Below are 17,692 nucleotides of genomic sequence, written 5' to 3' on the forward strand. Positions count from 1 at the left end.
GGTTCCGTTGAAACTCCACTGATCTGAACCCAATTCTTGATCAGTATAGAAAAAAATATTCTATGAAAAAACAGAGCAACAATGTTGTTGTTTTGCAGACTTAGATATGGGCGTGGGATTGAAGGTTTCGGTAGCGCACCCACTACTCACTAGCTCAAGCTTCTTTTAGATTGATAATTTCTTTATTTTATTTTATTACAAATCTAATATGTTGGAATTGATTTGCAGCAGAAAAAAGGACTCAACATGCATTTCTGGGATTAAATTATACTCACTAAAAAGATAATATGGTTGTCAGATGGTTCATTCAAAAATGAAGAAAATCACGGATAAAATATGGGTGTTAATAGATGCAGCAATGAGAGATTGTAATAGAAATTACTTTGAAATCGAATCATCAGATAATTTGGAAAGACACGATTATCACATTTTCATATGAACAACTATTATATATACTTGAAAACATTTTCCTGAAACAGCGATTTAGAACATTGTTAAAGAGTTATATACTCTGTCCATCCAACAAATTCGAAAGCAGCCAAGCAAGGTTTCATGAGGAACAGAGTGAATCATTCACCCAATAATTATCAGCGATTATGATCTCGACAGAATGTGCTCTAAAACACTTAAAACAGTAGAAGAAGAAAAAATTCCGCTGTTTCCTTCAGTTCAAAACAGCCATGAAGAATAAAGCAACACTTCTCTCTAGTTCTTGTATATAAGACAAAAATGAGCAAGCTGCTGTGGTATATTATGGTATACAGAGAAGATGAAATCCAGTTAACTTTTAGTTGCGATACCTCCACTACCCGTCCAGCAGGCCTTGATAGATATATTGCCAATAAAATGAAGCTCCGCTGAATACCTGACGGATCAAAATCTCTGCCATTCAAAACTGAAACAACTATGAACTAGTTGTGCTTCTTTTCTAGACTTGCTGCTACACGACGCTGCCTTTGCTTCCAGTCAGGCATCTTACCAGGGAAAGCCCACCTTAACAACCTTTCCCAGGCATAGCAGACCAAAAATGTCATGAATGCCCAAATCAGCAGCTTATCTCTCAACCCTTTTGGCATAGGAACTAACTTCAACCAGTCATTTAAGTCCCTAAACAAATCAGAGGTGATAACTGTGAAGAAACCCACTGCAGCCAAAAGTGCGTATAAGAATGGTTTGTTTTCAGGTATGCTCTGGTTGAAAGGGTGGCCCATGTAGTTCACAGCAAAGGTTGCTACCTGTAGCATCAACCCAACCATGTATGAAACCGTATTAACAAGGTTTGGATGAAACTGTGAGTCTGGCTCAATGCATTCGTCCGGCATGTACTTGGTAGCTTCATTAACAGAGGAAATTAAGAAAAGTAGGTGGATAGCAAATTGTCCAAGGAGAGAGAGGAAGACATAGGCACAGAAAATGTTAGGATGGGGTCGCTCAGCTGAAAGTGTCGGAAGGGGCCGAGCATGTGAGATAAACAGAAAGAAGGCGGCAGTGAAGACCCCACTGATTGTAGCTTGAATATCACCTAACTTGACACCATCTAAGTACATTACACTCAGGACATAGGCAGTAGCAAGGCAGTTAAGTCCAAGTATCTTAAACATCTGCAGGGTGGTTACTAGAGTACTACGACCTTGACGGATGATATCAGTGGTAGGGCAGACAGAAGCATGTTTTGCAGTGAATGGTGATGCCATTGATGCATCCCCAAGTTTGACAATTGGTGCCTGACCATCACCTCCTCCCTCATTAAGCTCATCCATGAGTTTCTTCAGCTTCTGCCGCTGCATCTCTGCAGGTGTAAGATGACGATTACCAGATTGGCTGCTGCTGGTAGCTTTACTTTTTGAAGCGCCTTCTCCATTTTCTGTAGCAGATTTAAGTTTCTTCAACTTGGCAGGTTTTGCAGTATCATTTTTAGATGATCCATCAGAAGACTTTTGCCCTTTAGGGGGAGGTATTGCATTAAGTAGAGCAACTCCCACATGTGCCTGAAAGAAGCAAATCCCACTAGTCTCACTTATCGGAAAAAGGGTTGTCACCCAAAAAGAATATTACAACACGGAAGAAGCATACGATGCAGTAAAAGTAAAACTATAAAGCAGGCCAAACAATGCATCAAAAAAGTGCAATAAACTGCATCTCCATCTCAGAATACGCACAAAAAATGAACCCGCTTAAGTTGGTACAGTGAAGATATCTACTTGAACATCTTCAAATAACATGCAAGGGACAGTGAGTGAGGGGAAAGAGGGGTGGACAGGAAGGAGAGCTCAGAGCGTAGATAGTACTTGCTCACACAAATTGCCACATCAGTACAAAGAAACTAACGGCAATATACTGACAAACAACACCTGATCAACTAACGATTAGTTATGTAAAACGAGGCAGCTGATCTCTGCCAGATCACTCCTACTACTTACTACATGGGCAGAGGACTAGTCATTTTTCCAGATGTACTCATGTCATACAAGTGTGATACTTGGTATGGGTACTCCATATAGATTTTTCAAAATACACAAACACTTGCTGAAAGGATTGGATGTACACCTAAAGGATAATTACCCATGCCAGACAAAGACCATGCAACAAAGGACCACATGATGGGACTATTTCCCTGCAATGGATCAAGGTGCTTAGGTTGCTTCCAATCAATAGGCCTCAGAAAATTGAAGCAAGTTCTGCACCCATTTGACAAATAATTTGTTGAAATAAAACAACATAATACCTGCTTTAGAGCTCCAACATCATTAGTCCCATCACCACACATCAATGTCATTCTTCCCACGGACTTAAAAGTGGTTAATATAAGTTCTTTTTGCTCAGGGGCAACCCTTGCAAATACCTGGGTAAAATGATACATTTGTCAGGATATGAGTGAAAGAGTGAGTGTGTGTGTGTGTGTGTGAGAAAGAGAGAGAGAGAGGGAGAGAGCAGATTTTATCACATATTTCCAACCTTTACATAAGGAACAACTTTGGGGACAGCAGATGTCTGCTGCAACATCTCGATGCACTCGCCTCCAATACAGAGATCATAAGCTTCTGATAAAGCTCCAACTTCATTTTCACTACAAAAGTATGTAACATAAGATTATGAAAGCTGAAAGAGAATATGATTGAGTAATGTTTTGTTTATTGCACAAAATATCTCAGTTAATTCATCTTATTTTTTAAAGAATTTGGTACTACGCATAGACGAGTAAAAAATATAATTAGGTCACTTCTAAGGTAAGCATGAATTAGCAACCTAGTAAAAATAGTAACTTGCATGTTATAAATGGTTTAACTCACAATACCACACTGACCATGTACAAATCTTCACACTTTCAGCGTAATAAGTTAAATCCATTTACATGAAGAATATAACTCAATATATTTACTAATGCATGGAAATTCATTGGCTTATGTTCCTTTAGCTAATTCTGCAATAAAAGGAAAAACAAAAAAATGTTTAAGATCAATGATGCAGATTCCCAATCTTGTTAGTACGATGACAACAAAGAACATAAAGCAATTGGGGACTGTTAAAGAGTAAAATCATCAATAAAAATAAATAACAAGGCGAACTGTATATGAGCAGAGTTCAATACTGCATTAAACATTCATTTTCTACCTGTAGCTGACTATATCTGCCTCATCAGGAGAAACCCAGGCATATTCTTCCTTGTTCTTAGCACGTCCCAGAATCAGTGCTGGTTTTGAGATAATATGGACTTGTTGAGCCACGTGGCAAGCTGTCAAAGCTTGATCACCAGTAATCATGACCTATTAAACCATGGTTATAGATGAGTACTGGGAGCTTCAAAGTGGTAAGACTTGGAATGAATTCTCTTTTTTTTTTTAGAATGTAAGTGGTAAGACTACACATGTAACAATAGAAAATTGTATTCCAATATATGTGATGTGTTTTTCACAATACTTCAAACCTTATTCAACGGTGTAATTTTAAAGAATAACTCAATTGAAGATGGCACTCATAGGCTTTAACAAGTCAAATTAGGTGTTACTATTCATAGAGTCACTACATCAGAAGATTGATGGTCCTCTAGGCCTTTGTAACTGCTTCCCTGCCTAAGCAAACTTCTGCTAAGTGACTCCACTGGGGGTTTCAAAGATAATATGCCAAATACAAATTTCCTGACTACGAATACAAGGACAGTGAATATAATTTCCGCAATTTTAGTTTCTGGTAAGCTTCATGAAGCATTATGTAATTAGTTAAGGAATACTAACTAAAATAACATCACCAATTGTTCAGCACAGTACGAATCAGCAAGTGGCTGAGAACACAAGAAAACAAGGAAAAGAAAAAATCAGCCAACCACACCTACCAAGTCATGAGATGATTGCTTTAATTCAGTCAAGACAGTGGCTGAGTCTCCTCTGATGGGGCAATTGAACACCTAATAAATCATCAAGAAGTAATACCAAACATGTCAAAGAGGTTGCACAATATCCCTGGAACAAACATCAGATCATTATAGCACAAAAGGGAAAATGAGCTTTTACCGCAAAACCAGCAAAAGTAAGCCCACTTTCCACTACATCTCTCTCCAGGCTTCTGGCTTCACTAACCTTCACCAAGTTGAGCATGGAGAAAAGTTCAAAGAAATTGAAGTGTAAAGAAAGAAAGAAGGTAGAAAGCTGGATACCATGTAATAATCAAACAAGTGAGAGCTAGAGAATTTTTTTGCCATGGAGGGGTTCTTACTGTCATATCTGGCAGAGACTTGAAAGCCAGAGCCAATACACGTGATCCTTGACGGGTGTATTTTTTATAGGTTGGCACGTAGGATTGTGGCACATCAATGAGTCTCTCCTGTATTGTCTCCGGTGCACCCTGGAAATATTTTTAGTAAGAGAAATTGATTTAATTAGCAAGTCGCATTATTAAATATATTAACTGTACAATGGAAACCAATAAATGTTCTTTAGTGAAACAAGCTCGTTTGAACTTGCGGACTGAACTGGAGAATCATTCCCAAATGCATTTACTTTAGCTTTAAATCATCAAGCCAACCCAACAAACACAAAGCAAAAGTTTCCAAGAAATAAAGTAGAAGAAAAAGTTGCCAAGAAATAAAATAGCATGCATCCTGTGAAGGCACTGGCTTTATCTGCCTCTTAAGGTGATGCAAAACACTAAATCAAAAACACGTCTTATAGATATATGGACACACCGTTACACACAGCACTTTCAAATTAATCAAAGAGCTTCCAATAAATAATAACTATCGTCGGAAAATACTTTTGCCATAAACACCAACTTTCTTTATCATTTGACAAGAACAAACATGAAATAGGTTTTACCATATCATGATGACAAAGGGCATTCTTCTACAGTTGATTCCCTATAAAACTGCTCATATAGTGTACTAAGTTGCATTAAGCTTTACTTATACACTGTTTGGTCATCATTTTTGTTGCTAACCTAAACAACATTTGTGTTAATGTACGAATGAATCTATGCATTATTATATGTGGGATAGAAGATGGAATACAAATACGAGAATTAGTAGTATATGGATTAAAGCAACTAAAATGACCAAAATGACTCTCATCTTTTAAACAACCCCTTAAAAAAAGATAAACAAAACACATATTTTAAACTATGCATTGTACAAGGAATGATACCCATACTATGATTGATGCAATACAAACACTACATTATCAATTCCTGCATTATAATCCCTATATTACAATCCTTGCATTAGTAATCCCTACATAACCTGTCTCTTTACCAACTGACCCTTAGAATTATTTCACTGCCTCCACTTGGACCAACTGGCCCTTGACCTCATTCAATCCAACAAAGCTGGATAAGAAGGAACTAGGCATCAAACCTTGACAAAAGCAAAAAATTGCTCCTGAATACGAACAACAACAGCCATTCTTTTCAAGTGAGACGCAAAATGATGTCGCTGCACAATTTGAACAGCATCACCTCCACCTCTGCAGTATCCAGTATTAAGAAAGAGAAAATATTAACAAGAAGATAGACAACTTTTTTTGGAAAAAAGAAGAAGCATAAACAGCTATTTTTCTTGTTAGAAGTTCAAGAAGGAACAAAATCTAAAAAATAGATCCATTGCACATACGATAATTTTCTATTAAGCCATTTCTATCAAAATAATCTCTCCATGCTATCCAAACTGTGATAAGATGAATACAGAATACACAACTTCGAATCCAATAAAGATGCTTGAAAGCACTTCCAACTAATAAGGATGATGAGGAATAGTGGTATGTTCATTACTGTCGGTCAAAGAATTTATTTATTTAACTAAATGAGGGACAACCTGAAGAGACGATGAAAGGCAATAAATGAGCTGATCCACAACAACTTAAGGTCATAAGAAGTTATCAATCTAGCTGAACTGATTCTAACAATAACACAACAATTGAAGTCTTCTATGTCACAAGCAAAAGGTGAACAACATTGGAGCTAGTATTGTTTGTTGAAGATTTGATGAAAATAACATTTGAATGGATTTGGTTCCAAAACAGAAAGGGACATTTACTTTTTGGAAGTTACGGCAATCTCAAAATTGTGAAAACAAAATAGCTATTTGGAACTCCACTAAAAACTACTAGGCAATGGAAGTTGGTTTCTCAGCCTGTTTGGCCAAGCTTCCAAAATCAGATTATTTGGAAGTGTTTTGTTTACAGAAGTGCTCTTCGAAAAAGTACTTCAAAGTACTTTTGGAGAGTAACAATTTGTGTTTCGCTAACCAATTTGAAACACACAATATTACAACAGAAATTTGCACTTCCCCAAAATCCCAAAAGTGATTCTGGGGGAAAGCTACAATTTTCAGCTTCCGAAGAACAGCTTTTGTTGCTACTCAGAAACACTTTTTTTCCTCCTAAAAGCTTGGTCAAACATCTCAACTCTCTAGAATAAGCAATAACAACAACATACCTAGTGTAATCCCTCAAGTGGGGTCAGGGGATAGGATGTACGTAGACCTTACTCCTACTTTGTGGGGTATAGAGGTAGTTTCCAATAGATCCTCGGCTCAAGAAGAAAAAATTTCAAAACAACTCTAAAAAATACGCACTTTGAACTTCCCAAAACCTTGACCAAACAGACTATATACCTTTTTGCATGGAACATGAAAAACAATAGAATAGATCATCCAAACCCATTCACCATCTGCCAGAATTAGTCAAATATTAACTCATAACACTTGTGTAATTGATTATCCCTTTTCAAAAGAATGTTTAACTTGGAAAAATCAAATGTAAACAGAGGCACAAATGGACAAGTGAAGAAATATGACATGAAAGGAAAGGAATAACTGCAGAACTACCAGTATCAACTGAAGATTATTTAAAGCAGTAGACATCTGAGGCCAAAACTATTCTTTTCTAATATCAGTAGGAAATGACATCCCAGGCAAAGCTTACTTTTTTGGCATGGCTTTTTCATCTGATTTATATGTCCAATCAATCCCTTTAAGTGCAGCCTTCTCAAGAGGATCACCCACCTACAAGAAAACAGGATGTTGGCACCAGATAAGCAAACAGCAATGGTCACCAAAATGAGGATGTTTTTAATGCAAATGTTGAATGAATTAACACCAAATAATACCCCAGAATCCAAACAAATGAAAGATTATTTTACTTTTTCCTTCTTTCAGATAAGTTGAGATAACTGCATTAAAAACTATGGGAAATGCACAAGTCATATACATTAATGAATACCGTATATAAAGAAAAAGAACGAGGAAAGTCAAGAGGATTCAGTTCTTTCTTTCTTTTTAATAGGTAAATAATACCTATTATATCTGAACACCAGAGGTTCATGCCTTGAAAAATATTATTTCCGTGAACTAAATTCTCAGTTTCGTACCCAACATTTTAAGAAAGTTCAATCCAAATGAGAGTCAAGTAAAATCAATTGAGAAAACCTCATCAAATGGCTAACATTTTTGATAACTGAAAACCCCACATGTTACTTAGCAGGCACACGCCTTAACCACAAAAACTTTATTAAACGACTAATATAAAATACATGAAAGAGATCGAAACCAATAGTGGTCTATGGAAATTTTTTGTTGTCTATGGATGTTCCAGTGACTATTATATATCAGAGCATGTGACGTACAACATAAACAAACATCCATGTGACGTGTAGATTAGACCCTAGTGGGTAACTCTTCACCAACAAAAAGGAAGCTGGGAAGAACCAAAATCAATGTTGTTCTTACTTGGCTACACAAATAATATAGAATGAGTTCCAGGACTAAACTATGAAGCAAAATTAGTTACCAGCTTATTGTCCACAAAAACCAAAGAATGACAAGAAGCAAGAATTTCCAGAGTACGAGAAGGAACTGTAGTCATTTCTCTTTCTAAGTCCTCACTGTCAGTCAATCCACCAACCCCTGAGAACTCCTGAAATTGGAACACCAAAGAAATCAAAATGTTAAAGTTCAGCAACTAAGGTAGAAGACTAAAGTATATGACTGTCATACCATGTCATCGGATGTCAAGGTTCCAGTCTTATCGAAGCAACAAATATCAACCTGCAGGGAGAAAGGGTAAAAAGTAAAAACCAAAACACAGAAGAGAAATTAGAGTCTTAAATCCAAAAAGCATATTGGAAAAAAACACTGATACACTGAACAATCTAAATGCTGCTAGTGAATTTTTAAAGGCTTAAAACACAAACTTGAGGCCAACAAATCTCACATAAGACCAGGAAAGCACCATGAAAAGAATTTGAGCATCCACCCAAAACATAAAAGCAATAATGAGGGTTATATTCTCTGATATCCTTCCCCGTGTGCAACCCAATTTTACAACTTTTGCGTATTTTTGTCCTTTTTTAAGAGGATTGAAGAGTTGACTTGATGTACAGAGAGATTAGCCTCAATAGGCTGAAGAATGCACCCAAAAGCAAGACCGCAGGCTCGATACAATGATGAGTGAACCTAGAGTGTTTACACTAGGGAGAGAGACACGACTCAACAACCTAAGGAGAGAACCTGGAGCAGAGTCAGTGGCTCGATGGGCTAAATTGAGTGAGAAATGAGAGAAGCTCAGTGCAGCTCGACGACCCGGGGTGTGGGAGAGAAGCCAAAAGCAAATACAACAGGTGGAGAAAAGAAATTTATGAAACTAGGCTTACCAAATTTGGCTTTGATAACATGTGAAAGAAAACTTGAAGCACATACTTATTTAAATACTCTACCCTTAATTTTTCCCTTGCAAAGGTTGGTCTAACAGTAGCCTAACCATGTTAAATGACTATAATGCAAAAGCCAGTGTTCTCTGGATTTGCTTCAAGTTGATGAAACACAGACCCATCAACTATTTCCCGAAACCAAAAAAAAAATCATGAAGAATATAGAGTAAAGAAGAAATGCTACCCATCAAGACCCTCAAATTACTCCTACCCAGAAGGTCAAGTATTTCAAACACAAGAAAAAATGTCCAATACGAATACTCTTAGGACACAAAACTCACCTTTCCAGCAAATGGGATCCGGAAAGGTTCTGTGCAGAATATCCCTCGTCGTGCTAGAGCAATTAAAGATGTATTAACAGCTATTGATAACTCCATTGGCAGCTCTGGAGGGATAACTGAAGTAATTATCAATGAACAACTGAGAAACAGCTTGTATTTACTTCTTGTTGGGTCCTCTAGCCCCTGCATGTGAGCACGTGCCAAGGAGAAAAAGGGAAAGAAATTAGCATTCCACGACAAAACTTCATTCCACTCCAGAAGCATGGCGGGTTATCTGAGTTACTTCCCACAGCTGATTTGAAGGAGACAGCTGAAACTAGACAAGCCTAAGCAAATCCAATCAGAGAACCAAGATAATACCTTTTTAAGAACATATCCCGCTGCGATTACGGCAAAAACAACCAAGAAAAGAATAAAAAAACCACTTTCCCAGCTGTTAGCAGTAACCTACAAAAAGTAATACATATGTCATGGTACTTTGAAAATCCAATGATAGCATCATTTGTAGAAATGCAAATAATAATGCTCATCTTGAGATACCAGCAGATTAAAGATCATTATTTACCCTCTCTGTGGAAAATAAAATAGTCCGCATAAGTTTGCCTTGACTTGTTTCAAACCCAGTTCGTAGAACAACAGCTAAGCATCCACCATCAGGGGTCTTCATTGGATAGCTCTACTCATGATGACAATCAAAGGAAGACAAAAAAAAGGAAAAGGAAAAAGTTAATGAATAAATTCTAGAAGCAACTAAACATAAAGAGTTACCAATCATTGACAACCTTATCGGGTGTATGCTGCAAAATTTTGGTTCCACCAAAAAGGACATGGGCTTTATCTCGCTTAGCAGACAATGTCTCCCCAATTCCTCTACCCATGATTGAAACCTGAATGAATAAAGGGGAAATGATTAAAACTAAGAAGTTATATACCCAGCATATAATAAAGACTTAGAAGCATGAACACCACAAGTTGCAATAAGAGACAGCTTGACGAACTTAGACACTTATCATTCTTCCATCTCTCGCTCATTATATTCAATAACTGACAGCTCATAAATTTAAAAAGGGCTCAGTGCAGCAATAGCTGGACCTAGCATTCGTAGCCGACAACAGAAAGAATTGAACTCCGACAGAAGGATTTGCTACATCCATTAGACAATGGAAGCTGAAAATGTGCAAATATGGAGGCAAGACATGCTCAGTCAAACTCTACAAGTACATATTCCCCTATTGACTGGGGGAAATGGCTATAAAGACAGCATTGCCCTTCACAATCAATTTATCAAATTAGAGATAATCTCACCCAAGTCCGATTGAAATGTCAGTCCCTTAACATGACACTGAAAATACCAAAATCTACCACAGGTAACTCTTTGATATCTTTGAACAGTAAATATAAGAAAAAACAATGAATGCCAACTAAAAGAGCAGTTCCCCCAGCATCTTGTCTAAGAAAACGAAATAGATATATGTAGTGCAGCTTCATTTACTTGTATATAAACAGCATCAAACAGAGAACAGAAAAGGAAGATTACCTTCCATTGTGGGGTTGATTCGCCTGTCAAAATAGCCTCATTCACAATAGCAGTTCCAGCTAGCAAAAGCATGTCAGCAGGTACAGACTTGTCTTCTCCATTTTGACCAACAGAGCGCCCGACAGACACAACATCTCCGGGTAACAGTTCAGTCCCAGAGAGTTTCACCCACCTACCATGCACACCTCTTAACACTCAGCATGAAGAATATGCATATATATCTATTGATGTTTAAATTGCAGTACATCTGGAAAAAAAATAGTATAAGGAGCAATGCTTGTCTTGACATACTTTCCACAGCGATACACCATCAAAGTCTGGCTGTCAACTCTTACACGCCTTAATTCAGACAGGGTCTTCAACCGGCTTTTAGCCATTGTTGACTCAAACATAAACAGCATAAACAAAGTGAACAAACTGTAATACCAGTATTCATCTAAGCACCATAAACCCACACAAAAGACCTGCATGTAATGAGCACCTGTTAGATAATTTTGAAAACAAAATAAACAATAGGGCAGTGATTTCAATCAAAACATACCTGGAATACAAAGAAAGGCTCCATGACCTGCTCTTTCATCAGTTTCTGAAATGTTGGCTGAGGATATTCAAACCTACATGGGTCAGGTAAGCAAGGAACAATCAGTTCATTGAACTTGCATTTGAAATCAACAAGCTGGAAATGTTAATCACATAAAGATATTAATTTGATTAGGTCCTAGTCATCAATTAGAATTAAAATAATAATAGCAAGAAAGGTTTAGAAGATACAATTGCGGTCCAAAAGCTATTATAACCTCTGAAGTATTAACGAGTTCGTGAATCTATTACCTTATTGTGGGATTCAAATAAAATTACAACATTGGGCATTCTTTGCTAAAAATTATGAATACCCTCTTTAATGCTTACATTTCACCAACAAATATAAGGTTAGAATAGAAAAGCAAGAATTCCATTCCATTGGTCAGACATCACAAAATATGAGCAGCACCCAGTATGGACTTATGCAGCTAGCAGCACACATTAAAGCAACACCTGGAGTAGAATCATCCCCATGCCCCATAAATAGCAGTTAAAGAGACCTCAAATCAGGGAGAGGATTTTTTTTCAGTTGAAGAACTAGGTTCTCTGTTTCTTTAAAAAAAATTCTTGCCAAGACTTTTTATTTCAAGAAAGAGGAGGAGGAGGAGAGCAGAACATTGCAGGAGAGAACCACAAAATGTTCTGTGATGAAAGCTTGACATGGGATTACATAATGGTCTGCCAAGGGAATGCATAGAAAAGAGGGAAAACTCACACGTTCCGGCCCCATTTCTCACTTGCAGCAACAACTTTAGCCTCAGTTCCATGGCCAGTATTCTTAAGGTAGTATCCAAACGTCTCTTTTGAAGGATAAGGAAGTTTGCTGAAAGTTCCTTTCTCCTTTGAATAGATGTACTGTTGCTTCCTGAATTCAAAATAAATCTCATCCACATCCTCAGAAGACGAAGAACCAGCCAGCTGCATAAACAGAGGAACAGTTTGACACAATCAGGAAATGGAATAAAGAGTTTTCTTTTTGTTGGAAAACAGATAAACCAGTTTGAAGCCTCGAATCTTAGAATCAGTACAGAGCTTGAAAACACTAGATTTTTCCATGGATTGCCAGCTCTAGGGTTGAAACTTTTTTTTTTTAAAATCTAACAAGGAGCATGGTGGAATGAGGGCTTTGTAGATTATCTCAAAAAAATGAGGATGAAGCTACTGGATGTAGAAATATGTACCTCAGTTAAGCTAACTACTGGGCGTAGAATTTTGTACTTCGGTTAAGCTAGCTACTGGGCATAGAAATGGAAAATGAAGTATATAATGTATTGCTGATGATTCCATCCTTCAGTCTTTGTGCATTATAATTCTTTTTTTGCTGTGTGTACAAATATCATTATGTAAATTGTCACAACTATTTTCATCTGTTCTTATGAATGTGTAATTTGTGAGCCATGAATCATTACCTAACCTTTAGTTAGTAAATGCTGTGTCTTTTTCTTCTTGGTTGAGATTTTTTTTTAAATATTTTACCCAACAACAACATACACAGTGAAATTCCACAAGTGGAGTCAAGGGAGGGTAGAATGTACGCAAACCTGACCTCGTGGAGGTAGAGAGGCTGTTTCCAAAAGATATTGGTAACTATTGGTAAATGTAACAAAGTTGATATTATATTAACAGCTCTGTAATTTATGTATAAGATCAGTACTTCCAAGCTTTCTTATGTTCGCCAGGACTAAAGCAACCAAGGTATACTTATTTTTGATAAAGGACTGATACAAGCTTGACCAACATTTTCTTGTTGGTCCATTTGAGGACAAGCGGCAAAAGCATGAAGAATCCTGAAAATGGCACTTGGGTCTCTTTTTAATCAAATTAAACCACCTCATTAATGGAAGAGAGTTAAAGGTTGTCATGATGCAGAGAATTACTAGTGATTAACACCTACATCTAGACGAACACCTGTTTAATATCTTCCATCAATTGCGAATTCGAGATCTCCACACTCATAACAACCTTACTCTTTCAGTTATCTCTTTGAACTTACTTCAGTTCATTCTTGCAGCAAAAGTACCACGTTGACCCTCAAAATATTTAGTACTCTTAAGCTTGTCACTTAAGTCATAGTTTTCCTTTCTGAGCATCTTTTTTGCTGTGAAACATGGTCAACAAGAGATTGTTATGTTTGGAATTCAAGAAATCTTAGTAAGGAACGCCTACAGGGCCCACCTCTAAGCACTCCAATTAGATTGAGACAGCAAAACAATTACCAAATAAATAGCAAGATTAGCAATAATGACAAGGCCCTGAGTTCAAGCATTTACATCCTTGATCTAATTGGCCACCTACCTCAGAAGGTGAGGGTAAAGGAGAGAGAAAAGGCTAGTTTACTCAATTAAGCATTTACAATTTACTTCAGTTTGTTCTGGTAGAGTTGGAATTGGAGTGCAAGCAACACATCCTCTTGCTTCTTATCCAATCCTGCAAGGATGGTAGGATTGGGGAAAGCTGACACATTCTCTATGTTTGTTTCTCCTCTTTTACTTCCTTATTAAAGGCAGTGTTTGTCAAAGGCACGATTAAGCCCTGAAGCGAGGCTCAAAACGTGTTGAGCGCTTTGCATCGCTTAATGTGCATTCCAATCTCGTCATCAAGGTTCTAAGGCATACTTTTCATTGCCAATGAGCCTCTTCTGAACAAGCGACACTAAACAATTGATATTTCACTTCATAGTGGTTTTTTGTCCAATTTCTTTGTTCATTTATTTGTTATTCATGCTTATAATTATAAGTCTTAGACTAACCATATATATTTATGTTTGTTCTCTCTTTGCGCCTTTTTTCACTAAATCCCGCACTTTATTTGTGCTTTGCGCTTAATGGTCCAATGGACCTTGGAGTTTTTTTGTGCTTTTTGCTTTTGATAACACAGATTAAGGAAAGGAAGTAACCCTTGAATCTTTATGCCCTGCTCTCCTCTTTTTATCAGAACTAAAATATACTTAGATTTATAACCCCAACACTTCAATGCACCGCAAAAAAAACCCGCTAAGAAACGCTTGTCACACAATGTTAAGACTCAAAGAGTACAGCATACACATCTACGCTGGCTATGTCTAAAAAACATGAGTCAACCTCAAAAAGTTAGTAAAGCCCCCAAGGCCTAGCTCAAGTGGCAGAAGGTGGAGGATTTGTGGCTTAGGTCGCAGGTTCAAGCCCCACACCATGCAAAGCGAAGCCCGGTATTTAAGTGGAGAAGGGTAGAGGGGCGGGCCCATTATCCACCAAGTTTAGAAGGCTGTGATCGGGCCCCAAATGGATTTCTCGGTTATCAAAAATTTAAAAAAAAAAGTTAGTAAAAATTATTATGTGAGGCAACCTCATAACTGTAACTTTTTCTACCATTGTCAACCTTAGGAACAAGTACTAACAGTTAGTATGACTATCACGATAACAAAGGGTGTCAATCTACTGCTATAGCTCACTTACTTTATGAATAAGTAAAAGAACGATGCAGCCTGTTAAACTTGCTATCATAAAGGAACAATACCGCCTGTTAAACTTCTTACAGAAACGTAATAAAGAAGATAATTAAGGTCAAGATATTGGACCCTAGACAAGTATGGTGTCCTACTCCAACAGATATTACTCTTGGGAAACTTTCAATTTCCTGTCCTCTTTTTTATTTTTTGGAACACCTTCAATTTCCGGTCCTCTGTTTTATTTTTTTGGAACGCCTTCAATTTTCCATCCTCTTAATCAAAAGAAGAACACAACGTGGTGGAATTTAAGACAGGTGGTGTTTAAAATTTTCGACAATTTCTTCTTTTTTTCTCATTACTTGGCAAGTCACTTTCCAATTAGTTAAGACAAAGCTACAATGATAAGAACAAAATACTAAAGATACATCTAGCAGAAATCTCCTTAAAAACAAGAAAAAAAGAGGATCTGCACCTTTCGAAAGTGAAGAGGCACAACTTCTTTACTTCCAGAGAACTTAGCTGGGGTGACTTTACAACAATCTGCTCGATGTATGTCATCCACCTGTCCAGGCAAAGGATTAAATTAGGTTCAGACTGTCACCCAACTATCTGCAATATGAACCTCATGTCTTGGAAATCTCAATATGCAGAGAGCAAATAGTACACTACTTTAACCACAAGCCTTGTAGCTCGGCCAGTATAACCCAAGGTTACATATTCCCCATCCTCCTCCTCTTAGCCCCTTGAGTAGCGCAATAATTTACAAAATAGCTGGTCAAGATTCAAATTATGAAATAGGAATCCTAAATTGGTATTGAAGTAACTAGAAAATGTTCTATCTATAAATGAAAAAAAAAAATCTGTTCATACAGAAGGGAGGAGACTGGGATTACAAATCTTCTTTGCATGACTGCATTGGGACCCTCTCAAATCTCATTTCGAATTCTAAACATGTAGGATGACATAAATAGGTATAATCATAACAATTTCATATCCTGAACTCCATAATTGTATAATACTTTACTTAATCCCCAAGCTATTGATCCCCCTCCCATGAGGATAAAGCTGACAAAATTTGGCAATCAAGTAAAAATAAGTTGAGCAAACACATGAGTCACTACAAACTCTTCTTTGGCATATTTCTTACCATTGATGAGGTATCTGAATGAAGATATAAGAACAAAAGGTACTATTAAATTAAGCATGCCTGTTTCTTCAACTTCAATTCTTTTATACTTCATATAAAAGAAGTTCAGGAGAAAGGCAGCCTATCCACTTCAAGTGATACATAGAGATGGTACAATCAAATGGAAACTGAAGTATGGGTGGGTCCAACATTGAGGTCAAAGGCATATGCCAAGAGAAAGGGATAGTAGCATAAATATCCAAACATAGAAGTACTACATATGCAGATTTAAATAGATCCATGTTCGTCTCATGCAGGCTAATTTACTATGTCATTTTGTATTTAGGTCAAGTTTCAACCTTAATATATCTACTTGTTAAACAATTTACTAGAGTTTTAACTGCTCTAGCTAAAGTTGATTCCTACCTTTCAACAAGTCTTCTCCCCCACACCCCATAGCCCTCATCCCCACCACCCCTGCCTCCCCACATCCCACAGTATTTGTCTACATTTACCACCCCTGCCTACCCACATTCCACGGTATTTATCAACATTATATATACTTTAAGGATAGGAGTAATATTCTTTTCAAGAAACTAACTTATTTTCCAAGAAAACATCTTCATTCATACCAAATACACCCTAAATCTGTACCACTAGCATTCCCCAAGCTTTCTTAGCAAAACCCACTACAAAGATCATCTCCGAAATTTCACATTGAAACAGACAAAACAAATACTAAGTTAAAAAAATAACAATCCGACAATCTAATTAACTTATTTACAAACCTTGGAATACTGAACAAAACGCTTGAAATCAACGGACCAAACAGTGAACAAGAAGACCAGAGAATGAAAGGCAACGAGGGCACCAAGAACTATGAAAGCATCCGTAATATCTAAGCTAGGTACTACAGTTAGAAGCCAAACACCATATAGAATAACGAAGGGCCAAACATCCAAACGCCATGACCAGTGTCTCTTCTTGAGTAAATCCACACTCTCCACCACTTTCCCACCCACTTGAAATCGCGTCATCTCTCAATTCTCTCCAATGCGCCGCCGCTGCCGCTGTCGCCGTCGCCGTCCCGCCGATTGATACGATCTTAACGAACAGTTGAAAATTCCGATCTAGTTGAATGAGATTGGGGGAGAAAGAGAGGAGACGGGGTTTCAGTGATGCGTTATAGACTTCTATATAAAAGGAGAAAAAGCAAACGAGGAATTGGAATCTTGAAAAGGAAGTAGAGATTTTATTTTACTAGATTTTTCAGTTTCAAAGCTTATATATTATGTTCAAATAAAAAGGAAAAATTGTACAAAACCTAAGCACTTATTAAAAAAAAAATCAATTATTATATGTATTTTATATTATTAAATAAAAAATAACTTAAGACATACATAAAAAAAAATATATGATAATTTATCATCATCAAAATTATATATAGTGAACAAACTTTCATTATTTATGATATCAAAAATCAAAATTGCATTGATATTTGTAAAAAAAAATACACTTTAAATAATAAGATATAGGATATGAGCATC

At 37.0% G+C, this 17,692-nt stretch overlaps 1 protein-coding gene across 1 annotated transcript; it reads right to left on the reverse strand.

The window, feature by feature from the left end:
• Positions 1 to 451: 451 nt before the first annotated feature.
• LOC102595993 (probable manganese-transporting ATPase PDR2) lies at positions 452 to 17,410 on the reverse strand. The gene is made up of 21 exons (XM_006347635.2): positions 16,934 to 17,410; positions 15,492 to 15,581; positions 12,308 to 12,510; positions 11,552 to 11,624; positions 11,302 to 11,474; positions 11,011 to 11,182; positions 10,256 to 10,360; positions 10,039 to 10,149; positions 9,834 to 9,920; positions 9,474 to 9,656; positions 8,480 to 8,530; positions 8,274 to 8,399; positions 7,410 to 7,489; positions 5,843 to 5,951; positions 4,711 to 4,839; positions 4,509 to 4,574; positions 4,331 to 4,402; positions 3,613 to 3,764; positions 2,956 to 3,067; positions 2,726 to 2,842; positions 452 to 1,988 (listed from the first exon to the last, which is right to left on the reverse strand). The coding sequence occupies exons 1-21, from the start codon at positions 17,180 to 17,182 to the stop codon at positions 912 to 914; spliced, it is 3,537 nt and encodes a 1,178-aa protein (XP_006347697.1). The 5' UTR covers positions 17,183 to 17,410; the 3' UTR covers positions 452 to 911.
• Between the last annotated feature and the right edge of the window lie 282 nt (positions 17,411 to 17,692).

The sequence above is a fragment of the Solanum tuberosum genome, unplaced genomic scaffold (assembly GCF_000226075.1).
Source record: "Solanum tuberosum cultivar DM 1-3 516 R44 unplaced genomic scaffold, SolTub_3.0 scf00092, whole genome shotgun sequence".
Taxonomy (NCBI): Eukaryota; Viridiplantae; Streptophyta; class Magnoliopsida; order Solanales; family Solanaceae; genus Solanum; species Solanum tuberosum.